The 15,304-nt window shown below is 29.7% G+C and overlaps 1 protein-coding gene and 1 long non-coding RNA gene across 2 annotated transcripts; one reads left to right on the top strand and one right to left on the bottom strand.

Moving 5' to 3' along the window:
- The first annotated feature begins 10,019 nt into the window (after positions 1 to 10,019).
- Positions 10,020 to 11,027, top strand: LOC146932383 (uncharacterized). The gene is made up of 2 exons (XR_015008391.1): positions 10,020 to 10,127; positions 10,221 to 11,027. It is a non-coding gene; the product is annotated as an uncharacterized LOC146932383 (long non-coding RNA).
- Positions 11,028 to 11,662: 635 nt separating this feature from the next.
- On the bottom strand, positions 11,663 to 12,727 carry LOC146932382 (F-box protein At2g26160-like). Its single transcript, XM_085708367.1, has one exon. The coding sequence runs from the start codon at positions 12,725 to 12,727 to the stop codon at positions 11,663 to 11,665; it is 1,065 nt and encodes a 354-aa protein (XP_085564493.1).
- Positions 12,728 to 15,304: the final 2,577 nt, after the last annotated feature.

The raw sequence follows: 15,304 nt of genomic DNA, 5'->3' as shown, positions 1-15,304 counted from the left end.
AATTATCAACTTTGCAGCACGCACCAGGTCTGCCCTAGTTCTATCCTTTTCCATCGTAAGCGATTATGCCTCATTAATCTCAATAGGGACTGTCAGCTTCGAGTGCGCGGTTCTTCCACCTGGTAATAGAAGAGCCGTTATACCGCTGGATAGCATTCAATACAATTAACCCCTTTGATCTAACAACAGCCGACAATGTTTTCCATATAAAGGTTTTTCCAGTACCACCGTAACCATATAAGAAAAAGAAACCACCGTCGTCAGAACTAACAGACTCCATGATCTTGTCATGCACACATCTTTGTTCATAAGTCAGCATTAGTAACATATCAGCGTGTGTCTTTTCCAGTTCATCTTTGTTGTAATTTAGCTCATCAATGATAAGCTTGTTTGTGAAAGTTGGCATGTCTGCTTCGTTTGGCCTGGGCATAGATTTGAAGTCAGTAAGCGACCGTCCGTTTTCCTGAAGCAGCATTTCAATTTCAATCAAACACAGGTTCTTCAAGTCATCGTCACCGATACGTAGATCTGCATATTAAATGTAAAGTCACAAAATTAATATTAACACCTTTGCATGCATATGTGTGCACGTTGAAGTGAAAGAAAAAATATTAGCTTTCTATGAGAATCCTTTATATTTAAACATATTAGCCTAAAAAATGTGGAAAATGCTGAATGGTATCGTAGAGTTAGTAACTCTTAGTTTGTTCTTTACTATATCCTAAAAAAAGTACCTCTTAACTACTTAAATTACTCTAATCAGCCTTTACTATATCCTAAAAAACACACCCCTCGAAAACAACCTTGTCATCAAGGTTGAAATGTGCTAAATTTCTTAATGTGTAATAGTCTTCAAATGTATCACCCTTATCCCTATTTTTTATTAGTGAAGTACTATTTTTCTTCACATCTTCAACAATAACATGAGTAGTTTCTCTCCACTTCCTTTGCATAACCTTTTCATTTTGAGAAAAAGAGAGATAACTGATCTCAGAACCATTTGAATTATTTCAAGATAGATCTCATTGTTGTTGTTCGTTTTTGTGTCGGTGATTGCTCAAGATCTAGTTACTGATGCAAAGAACGGTGGTGACCGCCTTGATGGCCGCCCCCAGCAATTCTGTTATAAAACATGTTCTCGCGGTCTGTGTTGTTTGTTTTGAAATTTGGAATAGTTTGTTGATGGTTACTCATCTCATATATGATATGATTAGTTTAATCTTGTGCAATTATAATTTGTTTTGAGCTCTAATCAATTTGTTATTTCAGACTAATCCCACAATTTAGGTTTATCACGTGTTCTAGAGCTTGTTGGATTGTTTGGCTAGAAATAGTTGGGAGTTTCATGTTATTGGTCTCAGTAAATTTTGGGTGAGTGGATTCATTTTCGTGATGACGGCCATATACATTTTTCATCATCAAAATCTAAGACTGGTGCTCGTCAGCTCACACACCTCTTACTTTTCGCAATTAGGTTTGACACGCGTACGCATGTTCGCTGAATTGTGCAATATGTGTGTGATTTATTAATATATGGTATAATTTGTGGCTATTTTACCCATCAGAGTTATCATGTATTTACTCACTTAGATTCTTTTTCTTTGCTTAACGCTATGTTCCATACAACACTTTCAATCTGACAATTGTTCGATGAAATTTTTCCTTCAACTTGAGTGGTACTTTCGCATCATATAAAACACGTAAGGTTCTTCTCCATATCAACCACCGACCTTGAGTACGATGATTTACATATGTTTTTATGAATCTGTCATTTTGTATTATGGACCCAAGAGATTTAAACCGTAAAACTTTGGGTATCATACGATCTCCAACTTTCACATCTAAAATAGAACTACTTTGCCTTTTGATGAAATTACATTTCATATACTCTGTTTTGCTTCTTGTTGTGAATCATGCTATGAATTGTGAACAATACACTATGTTTATCTAGAATGGAAGAATTAGGGAGTCCTAAAAAGCTATAAAAAAAAAAAAAAAAAACTTTGATGCTTACGATTTAAAAGCATCAATGTCATTATACAATTTTTGATCATTTGACATATTCAACTTAATTGATAAGTGTGAATATTAAAATGGTAAAAGAATCTTACAAATATAATTTGAGTGAACAAAAGGTTAAAAAATCGAATTTCTTATAATAAATTAGTTCCATTATGATTTCGATTTTTTCTGTATTTTAAGATTAAAAAAAAGGAATTATGGATATAAACATAATTTTTAAAATAAAAAAAGACAATGATAGCTATTACATTTTATGTTTGATGAAATTAGTAAAAAGTGACAATAATTCACAAAAATATTTCAATTTTTTTTAGTTCCTCTAATTTTTTATAGCAAGTCTTGGTCCCCATAAGAGTGACAACGTTTGAGGAGTTTTCAGAAGGATGTTTCGCTGCAATACTCGTACAACTCTCATCGACACTTGCAGGCTCTCCCTCATTTCCAAGACTTCTCTTTCTGCCACTGATTCCAACGTTGTATGGAAATTCTTTCTCCCTTCCGACTCACAATCCATCGACTCTATCATCTAAGTGTTTTCTTCCTTTGCCAACATCCTTACCAAAAAAGATCACTGTGTTGCTTTATCTGACAACCCTATTATCATCAATCCTTGCTAAAAAGGTGTTATTCTCTCATATTTTTGTATTGGTATGTTGTTGGTGTTTCAGATGCTTAGGAAGAATGCTAATTATCCTCAAATTTATGAAATGTAGAGTTTTCAATTGGAGAGAAAAAGTAGAAAAAGTGTTATCCTTATATGCCCGCAGCTAGATCTTTTGCCATTTCTTGAGATGATACTAACCAATATTGATCTGGACTTTGTTATGCCTGAATCCATGTTCACTCTTAATAAACAATTATTCTGACATTAATTTTATGAATTAACGGATCAAATTCAACATTTTTTAAAGCATGAATTGAGGTTCCTTTGATTTTGGTCTAAACCTCCGGTTTTGAGGGGAAATTAACCAGTAATATGGATTTGAAGTAAAGTCGGACCAAAGATTTCTAATGTATGTTATATTTTTATCTTAAGACTCTTGATTAAGTAAAATTTGGTAACCACTTTAATCCAATCACTTTCTTCATTTTCTACTTTATTTGGTTTTGTTTCCATTGTTCTTTACCTTTTAATGACCAACTTGCCCAATTTTTTCTTTATTTTCTTGCTTTTATTTATTTCTTCAACTTCTCCCTTGTTTGTTTCAACTTTGTTATTTCTCTTTTCTCCCTCAAGTTTTAATTGCATTTCCATGAATCTTTCATTATTTGTCCATGAAAGATGCTTTAAGCCCTTCCTTTTTTCACCATTCACTATAAATGGCCTTAGGATTTTTCTCAAATTCATGATTATAGCAACCAATATTTCATCACACTCAAGACCATTTGAAAATAATAGAATTACTATAAAATCCAACGAACGCATCTGTTCGTCAATGTTGAGATATTTTCCTAATTTACTTTACTTTATTTTTATTATGTTCTTATATTGTGTACATTGCTCTGATTGTATCTCTCTTTCTTGTCCCAGTATATACACAAGGTTGGGGTTTTATTCTCTCAATTATATCTAATTAGTTCCTTCTCTCCCATGAAGGGCTTCGCCACTGATTGTATTGATAAAAATATATGTCTCATGTTGAAAAGAAATAATACATGAAAATAGTTTACAAAAGAGAGGAATCCCTAAATTTTTAAGATAGTTGTTTAAAAATGTGCTAGACCCAAGCTCATATCCTATGGGCGTGATTATTTAATAAATCTCAAGTCAGAAAGTCCCAATTTTGAAAACCTAGCCATCAACTTTGCATCATTAGAGGTCTGAGGCGCACTCATGAGCCTAATCAATTTTTTAGGCTCTCTTGTTTTTTGAAGCGTTGACATGAAACAATTAATCAGCTTGAAAGATTCTTTTCATTTTTTCTTGATGACTGGTTTGAATGATTCTATTTCTTACGTTAGTGGTCAGTTACTGTTGATTAATCATATTCCCCTCACCAATAAAACTCGATTTGGTTCAATAAAGAAGAATGACATGTTGAATCTGCTCCTTCCTATTTTACTGAAAAAACAGGTATTTTTTTTTTTTTTTTATGAAAAAATGGAATAGTTTGCATGGTATAATATGCGTTAGAGTACCTATTGTACTTTTATATTATTATATTATGTATCATTTTGCTTATTTATATTCTAACTTCAAACATTTAAAAATCCAATTATCATTCCTTTTTATTTGATAAAATATCTTTTTTAATTCTGATTTAATGCACATGATTATAGAAATCAATTAATTTCTTTTAATGATTTCCTTAATAAAAATATCCATAATGAAAACACTAAAAATGAAAATTCATCTTGCTCAAAAAAAATAAATTCATGTAAATAAAAAAATTTATAATAATCATTTATAGCTATAGTAGGATTTTTCACAACTAATTAATTAGCTTATCTTTAAGCTATATTTATAATTTGAGGTTAACCACAAAATATCAAATAAGTTATTTGTCCGAAATTATCTATCGGTATGAAGTCCATACTTTAATTTGTTCTCTTGATTACCAAGAACGTGCTTGATTTGATGATCTTTTCTTTTTGAAGGATGGTTTGGTGATCTATTGTTTACCAAGAATGGTAGAGACGTTAATTAAATAATGAGATGAACACTTGTAGCAAGTCTTTGAATAAACATGAAACAATGTTACAACTGATGGGATTTATCTGAACACAAATCATTGTTTTTCTTCAATCATAAACAAAAATTAATATATAAATATAATTGTAGCGAGTCTTTGAATAAACATGAAACAATGTTACAACTGATGAGATTTATCTGAACACAAATCATTGTTTTTCTTCAATCATAAACAAAAATTAATATATAAATATAAATGTAAAAATCGAATAAAAAAATTATGATTATGAAGTTTGGGTTGTTCAACAACATAAAATTAATCATGACAGGTGGATCAAGAGTAACACACAAATAAGAGAATGAAACCTAGCTATATATTCTTTAGTGATTTAAAATATTTCGTGATTTTTTTTTATGATTGTCTTTATTGGAGCATTTCAACGTTTCTACAATTTGTTTACATTTAATGCAATTAATTCATGAGTTTTATTTTTGAAAACATAAAAAAGGATTTTTTATGATGGTTTAAATATTATTCATTGGCTATGAAAAACAAAATCTTGCTATATATTAAAGCCTGATTTAAAGCCTGGCGTGAATTTTTTATTTTATTTTTAAAATAGATGTCACCCGATGCTAAAGAAGAAGAAAAACTTAACAAAAAAAATGAGGGACAAAGAGGGTCTGAAAATATATAGAGAGAAATAAATATACGCCACCAACAATAATCCTCAAATAAATAAAAATAAACAATGATTAACAAAAAATTAAAAAATTCGGATTTATAGTTAACAAAAAAAAAGTATAACTGATTGAAAATAATTCTCAATTATTCATAAAAAAAAAATCTATAATATATTTACACTAAAAAAACTTGCACAGTCATAATTATACGATTCCAACATTAATACTCAAAATTTCTTTTAAATGGGAGATATCAAGAATGAAATCAATAATCTGAGTGTCATTTGATTGTATAGACCAATGGAAAACAAACAATATAACAATTTAAACAAAAATAAAAATTAAATGAAAAATTACAACATATCAAAATAAAAACTGGAAAACAACCTTATCATCCTTCGGAACCATTTTCAATGAGTAAGGAATTTATATTTGTTCATATCTCTCGCAAACCACATGTGAACGATTCGAACCATGATATTCCAATTTTACGAAGAAGAAACAATAAAAAAAAAATTAAACGAAATAGAAAGAAAGGAGATTGGAGATGTTATGTAAAATTATGCTAACCAACATGTCTAATTTATAGAGCTACTTCCCAGTGTAATTTTGTAAAATAACCATTATTTTTATTAATAACATTTATTACGAAACAAAAAATGGGATGTGCCTTGTAAAAAAAAAATGGGACGTGCGTGATACATCTAATAAAGCAATTTTGGATTGCTTATCTATGCCATTGTTTTTTTTTTTGAAGGAAGCTATGCCATTGTTTTAATCGCTATAAAATTGTTTTAATGTGTAATTATTGATCAAATCATCAAACTTTAATGTATCATATTATTTGACCAAAATAAAAAACTATCATATTAAAACTGTTTAATGCATAATTATTGACCAAATCATCGAAGAGATGTTCATATCATATTATTTAAATAAAACAAATGTTTTAGTACATTGATTTTTTTTTTGTTGACAAAAACAAAGATATTCATTCATTCATATTGATAAAATACATCAAAGCCAATAACATGATCAATATCGCTAAAAACGTAAAGGGTGAATCTGCGAACAAACTCACAGCACCCAAGTTAATAGCATTCAACGGCAAAATGCCTACAAATAATATGATAAAATCTAAATCACCAGAATACTCATGCTTCTGGATCTGCAACGTTGACGCCCAAATCATTGATTGAATTTGTGATTGTCTGAAGTTGATCTTTCAATACGAAGCAAACGAACACCGCACAACAAAAGATGCGAACTCAAACAACGCCGCACAAGACGACGAACAACACAACGTCGCACTAAGACGACGAAATCATGAAAAAACACAAAAGAAAAACTTGATGTATGTGGAGATCACTTATTAAGATTGAAAGAAAGGGGAAAAGAGATGCACAGGGGTGATTCTAGGTCAAAAATTGACCTAAAATCACCCCTCCTCGATGTGTGAAAGAGGAAGAAAACTTAGAGAGAAGACAAAGTTTCTCTCACTAAAATTGAGTATTTGGCACGTGTATTGATCTTTTGTTTCCCACTTTTCCCACTATTTGGTCTTCTTCACTTTCCATTTGCCTTAGTACATTGATTTATAAGAACTATTTAAAACAATAATATTCATGTTTTGTTGTTCTATACGATTCAAGATTCGGAGCAACACTAAAGTTACTCATACAATATACCTCTTTTTTCTTTAAGTCTTTTTCGAAATTGTAAATTTAACATCCAAAAGACTAATACAATATACTTCTTTTTTCTTTAATTTTTTGTCAAATTTGTAAATTTAACATCCAAAAGACAGTGTCAAGGACTATGCCCCCCCTAATAAAAAGAAAATACAAACAAAAATAATCAATAAATCAAATCTTTACTAAGTTAAACACAACAAAGAAAATAAAAAATTATGGATATACTAAATAAAAAAAAGATTTATATATCAACAAATAAAAAATCGAAAAAATAAAATTCTTGTATGACCAAATGGATTAACATGACACATCTAACAAAGTGACGTCTAAGGAGAAAGAGTATAAAAGGAAGATGTAAATGTAAATGAAAATGATAAAAGACATTTTGATTATATATAGGGAAAAAGAATAAGCAAATTACATTTGAATCCCCTAAAATATGTGATGTAAAATTGGTTAATACAAAAGCAAGTGATTGGCTTACAAAGTAAAATGTGACACATGTTAAAATATTATTGGATTTCAAATTAAAAGGTGACACTATGCTCTAATTTGATTGGATGAGTTATTAAAAAACATGTTTCTTTGACACACAAAAAAAGTAATATTGCATGAATGATGAAAGTAATTATTGTCATACAATTAGAATTGATTAAATAATACATTATTTCCTTATATCATGATTTGATGAGTTGTGTTATTAAACAACAATCAAGAAAAATGAATGACGATTTAAAATTCAAATTAGGAATTTTAATTTGTTATGAACCATTTGATTACCATTCCCAACCAATGTGCAAGGGAAATATTTAATAAAAACAAACTTTAATTAATTTGATTTATTTGACCTTTAATAAATCATTTTTTGTGTTTATGAAACAGTAATAAAATTTTAATTGATTTAATAAGTAATATTTAAATCTCCTTAAAATAAAGTAATACTTAAATCAATGAAATTATTTGTATTTGTATCACTTTAATTTTAATACATTTTTTTTTGGAAAAAATGGGAAATCATTTCTATAATTCGTTATCAAGAAATTATTATTAAATTCAAATAATATAGATTTCATTAGTTCATTAAAAAAATTTCATGGATTAGCCAAAAAAAATCAATTTGATAGGTATCAATCGATCAATGTTACAATAATATTTTGTATTAGAAAAATTATTAATTAATATATAATTATTAATTATATATTTTGTATTAGCAAAATTATTAATCAATCGATCAATGTTACAATAATCCATATATTTTTTGGTCGAGCAAAGTTTGTGGATCAATTAAAAAAATCAATCATGTATTTTTGTGCGCAAATTCATTTCGAAATTACAATGCCAATTCCGGTGATTGTCACAATAATATTTTTTTAAAAAAATCTTTTATTATGATTTAACAACGATTATTTTGGGTGATTTACATTTTATAAAAATGTGACTTACATTTTATATTTTGTCATAAAAATATGACTTATATTTTATATTTTGCGATAAATTATAAATCTGATAATCTTTTTAATAGGTTAAAAATATATGCAATTTATTCTGCACATATTTTTATGTTATAATTGAAATATCATATTGTATAAAATAATCTCGTTAAAATTTCATTCCTTAATATCAACTATAAAATATATGATAATAAAACACTACATTACACGATTATACAAATAATATAATAATACAATATAATTGGTCTTCCAAAAAAAAAACATGGTTCGATAGAAAAAATAATAGTACAATGTAATTGGTCTTCCAAAAATAAAAAACACATGGTTCCATAGAAAAATTAATACACAAATGCTTGAGAATGGAGCAACATTAGAGTGCCACATGTCGCTAGTTGAAAGAAACTTTAAAACCTTGAAATCTTGTGACACTTGTCAAGAATAGAAAAGAAGAAAAACATTTCCATAAAAGGCTATGGAATGGGTGGTAAATTTATATTATATATATGCAGTCAAAAGTAACTACATGCAATCTTTTATCCAAATGAGCAACACAAAAAAGGCAATATGACCATGTTAATTAATTTCTTTTTAGAGTAATTAAAAATATCAGTGTTGCTATATATCCCGACAAAAATTTCAAGAAAGCTTCACGAAAATTCTGCACCGTTAGATCTTCCCATGACATAATACAGGAGCGGTTGGCAGCATTCATGGGTGGTCCCTACCTAAAAAGCTTTGTCATATTTTCTCTGGCACAATACAGGAGCTGTTGGCAGCATTCATGGGTGGTCCCTACAAAACATTTCTTTTCATTATAAAATAGTTATTCTCAGTCCTTTTCCTTTGCCAATCCCATTCGTGTTTTTTCCCGAGAAAATGCTTCGGGATCTTTAGCATTTTTCTAAAAATATTGTTGTCCTAAGTTTTTTTAGCCAAGTGATTGAACTTAAATAGTCGTTTGAAAGAATTCAAGTTTGATTTTATGGATGAAGCAATTATTAGTCAGACGATGAGTGCTAGCAACACTTTTTTTTAACACTTTCTCTAACACTCACTATCTCATTGGATGAAATCATTGTCGATCCTACACTTTGGAAATGGGATCCCACATAAAGTGGTGGAGTCCACATTAATTTCATCCAATGATAAAGTGAGTATTAGAGAGTGTTGCTAACATTCTTCTTGGTCAGACTTTACTTGTCTCCATACCGAATTCCAAATTACCAGAATCCCTCTTCTAGATACCATAGGTTTAATACCCAAAAAAAATAAATTTGTAAGGTCAGTGTTGTTCAAAGAAACTTGAAATGTCAAAATTCATGGAACTCACATGTTTTACGATATACAATTCCAAAGATTTGATATGATACCAGTTTTTGGAGAAATGATAATATACTATTTTGAGATCCAACATTTGTAGTTGACCGTTAAAAAACGAAAAATTAGTTGGAAATTGTTATTGTCCACTGAATTTTTGTCCAAAATAGACAATAAAAAACAATTAATCCTTCAAAAAAAAAAAAAGACAATAAAAAACAATTAAGAAATTTGTTGCATCTCTGTGATTGATCAAAGTTAGGCACAAGGTGATAATTCAACGCTTGAATATCAAAAAATTCTCAAGACAAAACTATTTCCATATAGGTATTGAAATAGTTATTTGAATTTTGATTCGATTTATACATGAAGGAGGTTATGAGCTATGTCACTATTGAGCACATTTTGATCATATGACAGGTAAATTGTATCCATGCCATGAATCAAGTTTGACCCTGGATTTTATCTCTGCCATGCTGATTCTAATCTCAACCATCTCACTTCAATTTGATTTATAAGGACTTCAAGAGATCAAGGGTGGGAGGTGGACTAACGTTGTGTTGTTTTTTTTTTTTTTTGAGAGAAAAAGATAACGTTGTGTTGTTATTATTGTCTAACTTATAAAGTTGCAGGTAAATAGTATTTAATAGGTCAAATGCATCTAAAGGTCCTTCAAGTTTTTCGTTTTTTCCAAAGTGGTCCTTTAAGTTTCAAAAGTCCCAAACAAGTCATTTTAGTTTTTGAATCGTTTCAAACAAGTCCTATTGTAGATAGCATTGGTAATTGCTTCCTTGAACTTATCTTTGGTACCAAATCTGGCTCCTAACACCCACTTAAAATTAGTCATCTTTTTAGGCATGGCAAATGGTGGATAATGCTCTTTGTTGCTATCATCTGAATCATCACCATCATCCTCTAAAAGGACTTGTTTGAAACGATTCAAAAACGAAAATGACTTGTTTGGGACTTTTGAAACTTAAATGACTTGTTTGAGACTTTTGAAACTTAAAGGACCACTTTGGGAAAAACGAAAAACTTAAAGGACCTTTAGATGCATTTGACCTATTTAATAAATCATACAACTATACTTGAAGAAAACAATTTGTTCAAATTCTGCTATGCAATAATGTTATAGCGCTGCTATTTCACAATATTTTGCATTAAATAGCGTATCACGAAAAGAATAACAATGTCTTTGAATTCCATTGTGGAATTGCATTGCTAGAACCTCTACTTCAACAGAGTACTGATCTAAACATGCAGAAAATCTTTCAAATACATGCAGTTCCTTACTCAACACACAACCAAAAATGGTGACACAGACTCAAGTATAACAAATGTTTTTTTTTTTTTACCAAAGCATAACAAATGTCTTAGGAGGCCGAGGCAGAAAACTGTCATCAGTGTCAAATATAAGATATAGCATTCTGACATAAATCTAGTTGGACAATCAAGTAATATTCTAGTTACCACATAGCAAAAGATGCACCTAATTAACAATAGTCACAATATTAACATCATTATTAAGTCTTTGGAGAATATTCATTCCAACTGACATTGATAGCAAATATTGCAAAATCAAAAAAGACACCGAGTTATGTTTCAATATCTAAATTAACCATGATATAAGACAACATGGATAAAGCTTGAAGTTCTGTTGTGACTTAGGTTTACGTATATAAGCATGGCATGCTATTGTTAGGTTATACATAAACTCTACTACAAACACTCAATGAAGCTGACTTTTCCCGATCTTGCATGAGGCCCGAATCTAAATCTGTATACATATTAAAAAAGACAAGTCACCACTAAAAGACACTAAAACCATATATCATATTTATGTGCATTACTATACTTACAAATTAATTGGTAACAGGATGGAACAAAGTTGGACAAGGCCAAAAAATGTCAGCAGGCTTAGTCTCCAAATTCTTCAAGTTGAAACAAGAAGCCTTGTGATCAAAATAGAAATAGATGCAATTTCTTTCACATCCATAATAATCTTGAGCTAACAATGCAAAGTTTGAGTCTTTACTCAAAACAAACGAAACATCACCCAAATCTTTTATTTTTAACCATTTACCCCATTCTTGATCAAGCTTATAAACTTCCACAAAAACATCCTTCAAATAGTAACCCCATTTGTAATATCTTTCATCATTAATATACAAGTCAACCACATAGAGACTTCCTTCATACTCTATTAATTGCTTCTTATTTTCTGTAGAGTTCACCCTTATACGCCTATTTTCTTCACAACAGTACAAGTTTTTAGGTGAAAATTGAACCAACTTGAAAGACAAAGCATTGAACCAGAATATTGTTCCCATGTTATCCACAACATAAAGTTGTCCCTTGTAAAGTATCATATCATTAAAACACTGGTTTTCTCCACCATCGTCCTCTAACATTGTATATATCTTTTCTTCAATATTGGAAACTATCACCTTATCCCAATACAGTGCAAAGACCATGCAATGACCCTCAGTGGAATAAAAGATTACTTTGCGAATGCTGCAAAAATAATTAAAATCAATTTCACCTTTAAGATTACTAGGAGTATATAGTTCAAACAACTCCACAACTCGAAAGTTCATCAAATTCAAAACTTTGTTTATAGTCTCTTCAGTTCGGAGTTTCTTGTTAGTGAAGAGATCAAGGAGATAAAGTTTGGAAGAATTCGACTGAAAAACTCTAATGAGCCACCCTTTATTAGAACATGGAGAAGAAGTTGATGGTTGAATGCGATATATTTTGGTTTGTAGTAGAAAATAACAATCATATGAAATACAATGACGGTGAGATGGAGTCGGAAGAAGAGAGCGAAATAAACTACCGATACTGCGGAATCGAACAACATCAATAGTAGTATTCAATTTTTTTGATATAATTGCCCACAGTTCTTCGGGAAGATTTGAACCCTCCATGTTTTCTCTCTTATTCTTTCGTTCACCTTCCATATTTTCTCTCTATATAATAATATAGGCTAGGTCTACTATAAAGTTTATATTTATAGAAAAAAAGTTGCACTTTTCGGAAGGTTTAATGAATCGGCAATATCGTAACAAACATAGGGCAGCTGTCATATTAATAAAAATCTTATTCCTTCAAAAAAAAATCTTATGAAAAACGCTCAGCCGAGGATAAGAAAAATAATAGGAGATAAACAAAACAAGATCTCTGTTAGTTTTGATAGAAAACTAGCAAATAGCTTCTCAAAAATAAAAAGAACCATGCGTGTAATTGTACCCGTGTGATCATTTTGGTCAATTACTTTTATCTTTTTTAATAAAACTAATTAATGTTATCTATTTAGAAAACTGAAATTTGTTTGTTTTTTATAAACAAAATTTGTTTCTTGTTATCTTTAAATTTAAACAAAATTTTGCTCCAAACAATGGTTTCAAGACGAGTTAAAATTCTATATAAGATGAGTATCAATTATTAAAAAATTCAAGTGTGACTCTAGCATTGGTTAAAGGCATAGTTGAAGCCTTAACTTTGAATAAAGGAGTTGGAAGAAAGTTAATTTTTTTCTTAACTTTTGATTAATGTAAAGTTGGAATAATTTTTATATTGACTTAAAATAATTAAAAAGATGTGCACAACTTTTAGAAAATTGACAATTGTTTGTTATGAGAGAGTGCGGCAAAAAATAGAAATTTATTGGAGAAAAAGATAATAACTCACAATTGTTTGTTACGAGAGAAAGATAGTAACATATTAAATTTATTGAAAAGATAAAGTGTGTGAAAAAAAATAAGAATTTAGATTATATTTTTTTGTTATATTGTTGCTTTTATTGAAATAGATAATCATGGTTAGTTTGATTTGTTATAATTTGAAAGAAAAAAACATTTATATTTTTAGTTTAAATCAAAATTAAAATTTCACAAAAAAACACCGATCATAATTTTCAAACGTTAGAACAACAAAAGAGCGGAAAGACGGGCACGTGAGTGCTCGTTTTTTCGCTAGTTGGAATAATAAAAAGGTAAGTATAAATGTACTTGTTTAGTTTGTTACACTTTTTTCGTGTTTGTTATATTTTTTTTAATATTTAAATTTATTTTTAAAATCAGAGTATTTAAATCATAAACGGAATGTCACATACTTCTTGAAAATCATAAAATAGATAATAATAATTATCCTTCAAGTTCAACATCATAAAATCTGAAACTACGCAGCGGAAAATAGTTCAACATGAATAAACTCTTGGCACGCAGGCCTTATTAGAAAATCTCATAATTTGGTTCAATACTTATTCATGAAAAGTTCATAAAAGACACGTAAGGAATAGATATGAAAGCAAGTCCATCCCGTTACGTATCAGAGCACCTAGACACAAGTGAGGAGTCCACTCACGAACACTCCTAGTCTTTAATACCTGCAAGTTACCCATACGAATGACAACATTTTCAAGCAGAAGGGGTGAGATTTCACAGTCAATAAATTAAGCATATAATTCATCAAATGCATTTAACAACATAAACATTATTAACATATCAAACATTTATCACTTAGCATCTTAACAAATCATAATTATTTATTATCATCAAATATCATCATTAGTTCGTAAACAAATATCATTCTTAATTCATAAGCAAAATCATCTTTAAATCATAACTAAGTATCATCATATATTTAACAACTTAAGACATCATAACATCAGCATCAATATTCATTTAGTATCATATTATTATCATCATCAATCATAAACAACATCATCATCAAACATCATCATCAAAACATAACAACCATCATCATCAAAACATAATCAAACATCATCATCAGACATAATTTATCATCTTATAGTCATCATAACAACTTCTTAATCAAATTCATCATCGACTTCATAATCATAATCATAAATAACTTCATAATCGACTCGACTGTTGACTTGACAATGCGACACAACTTGACAATGCAACTCTTAACAACTTAACAACTTAACAACTTAAACCATCGTGAAACTTCTTGATGTGCAAATGCATGTGGTACCATTCAACAACATAAATGAGCGTAATTAGGCTCTTCATTATGTGAGCATAAAGCTGCCGGGCTTAAAGCCCCCAACGTAGTTTGAGAACAAGGCTGCCGGGCCTAAAGCCCCCAACTTTAATGAGCACAAAGGCTGCCGGGCCTAAAGCCCCCAACTTTAATGAGTATGCAATGTACTCAATCTCTCCTACAACTTAGACAACAACGTGAACATCTTATACAACTCCATAATCATGGACGACTTCTTAAATTCTTACAACTTAGACCGACTCAAGCAACTTCAAGACTTTAACAATCAACAGCAGCAACCAACAACAATTACAGCATATAACAGTGTTTAAAATAACATATCAACATTAAAGGAAATGAATCGTAACAACTTATCATCATAAAACATCATAAATAATTCTTATACATCATCACTACTAATCTCAGTCACTTAAACAGACTCCTGGAACTTCTGAAAGTATCCCAAACAACCCTCTTATTACTTCTAAGATCAA

The sequence above is a fragment of the Medicago sativa genome, chromosome 4, assembly GCF_051527215.1.
Source record: "Medicago sativa cultivar Bolivia chromosome 4, Bolivia_mono, whole genome shotgun sequence".
NCBI classification, from domain to species: domain Eukaryota; kingdom Viridiplantae; phylum Streptophyta; class Magnoliopsida; order Fabales; family Fabaceae; genus Medicago; species Medicago sativa.
This window is presented reverse-complemented; position numbering and strand designations above follow the sequence as displayed.

Excerpts from the sequence above, each read along its gene's own strand:
- LOC146932382 (XM_085708367.1), bottom strand. The coding sequence starts at position 12,727 with ATGGAGGGTTCAAATCTTCCCGAAGAACTGTGGGCAATTATATCAAAA.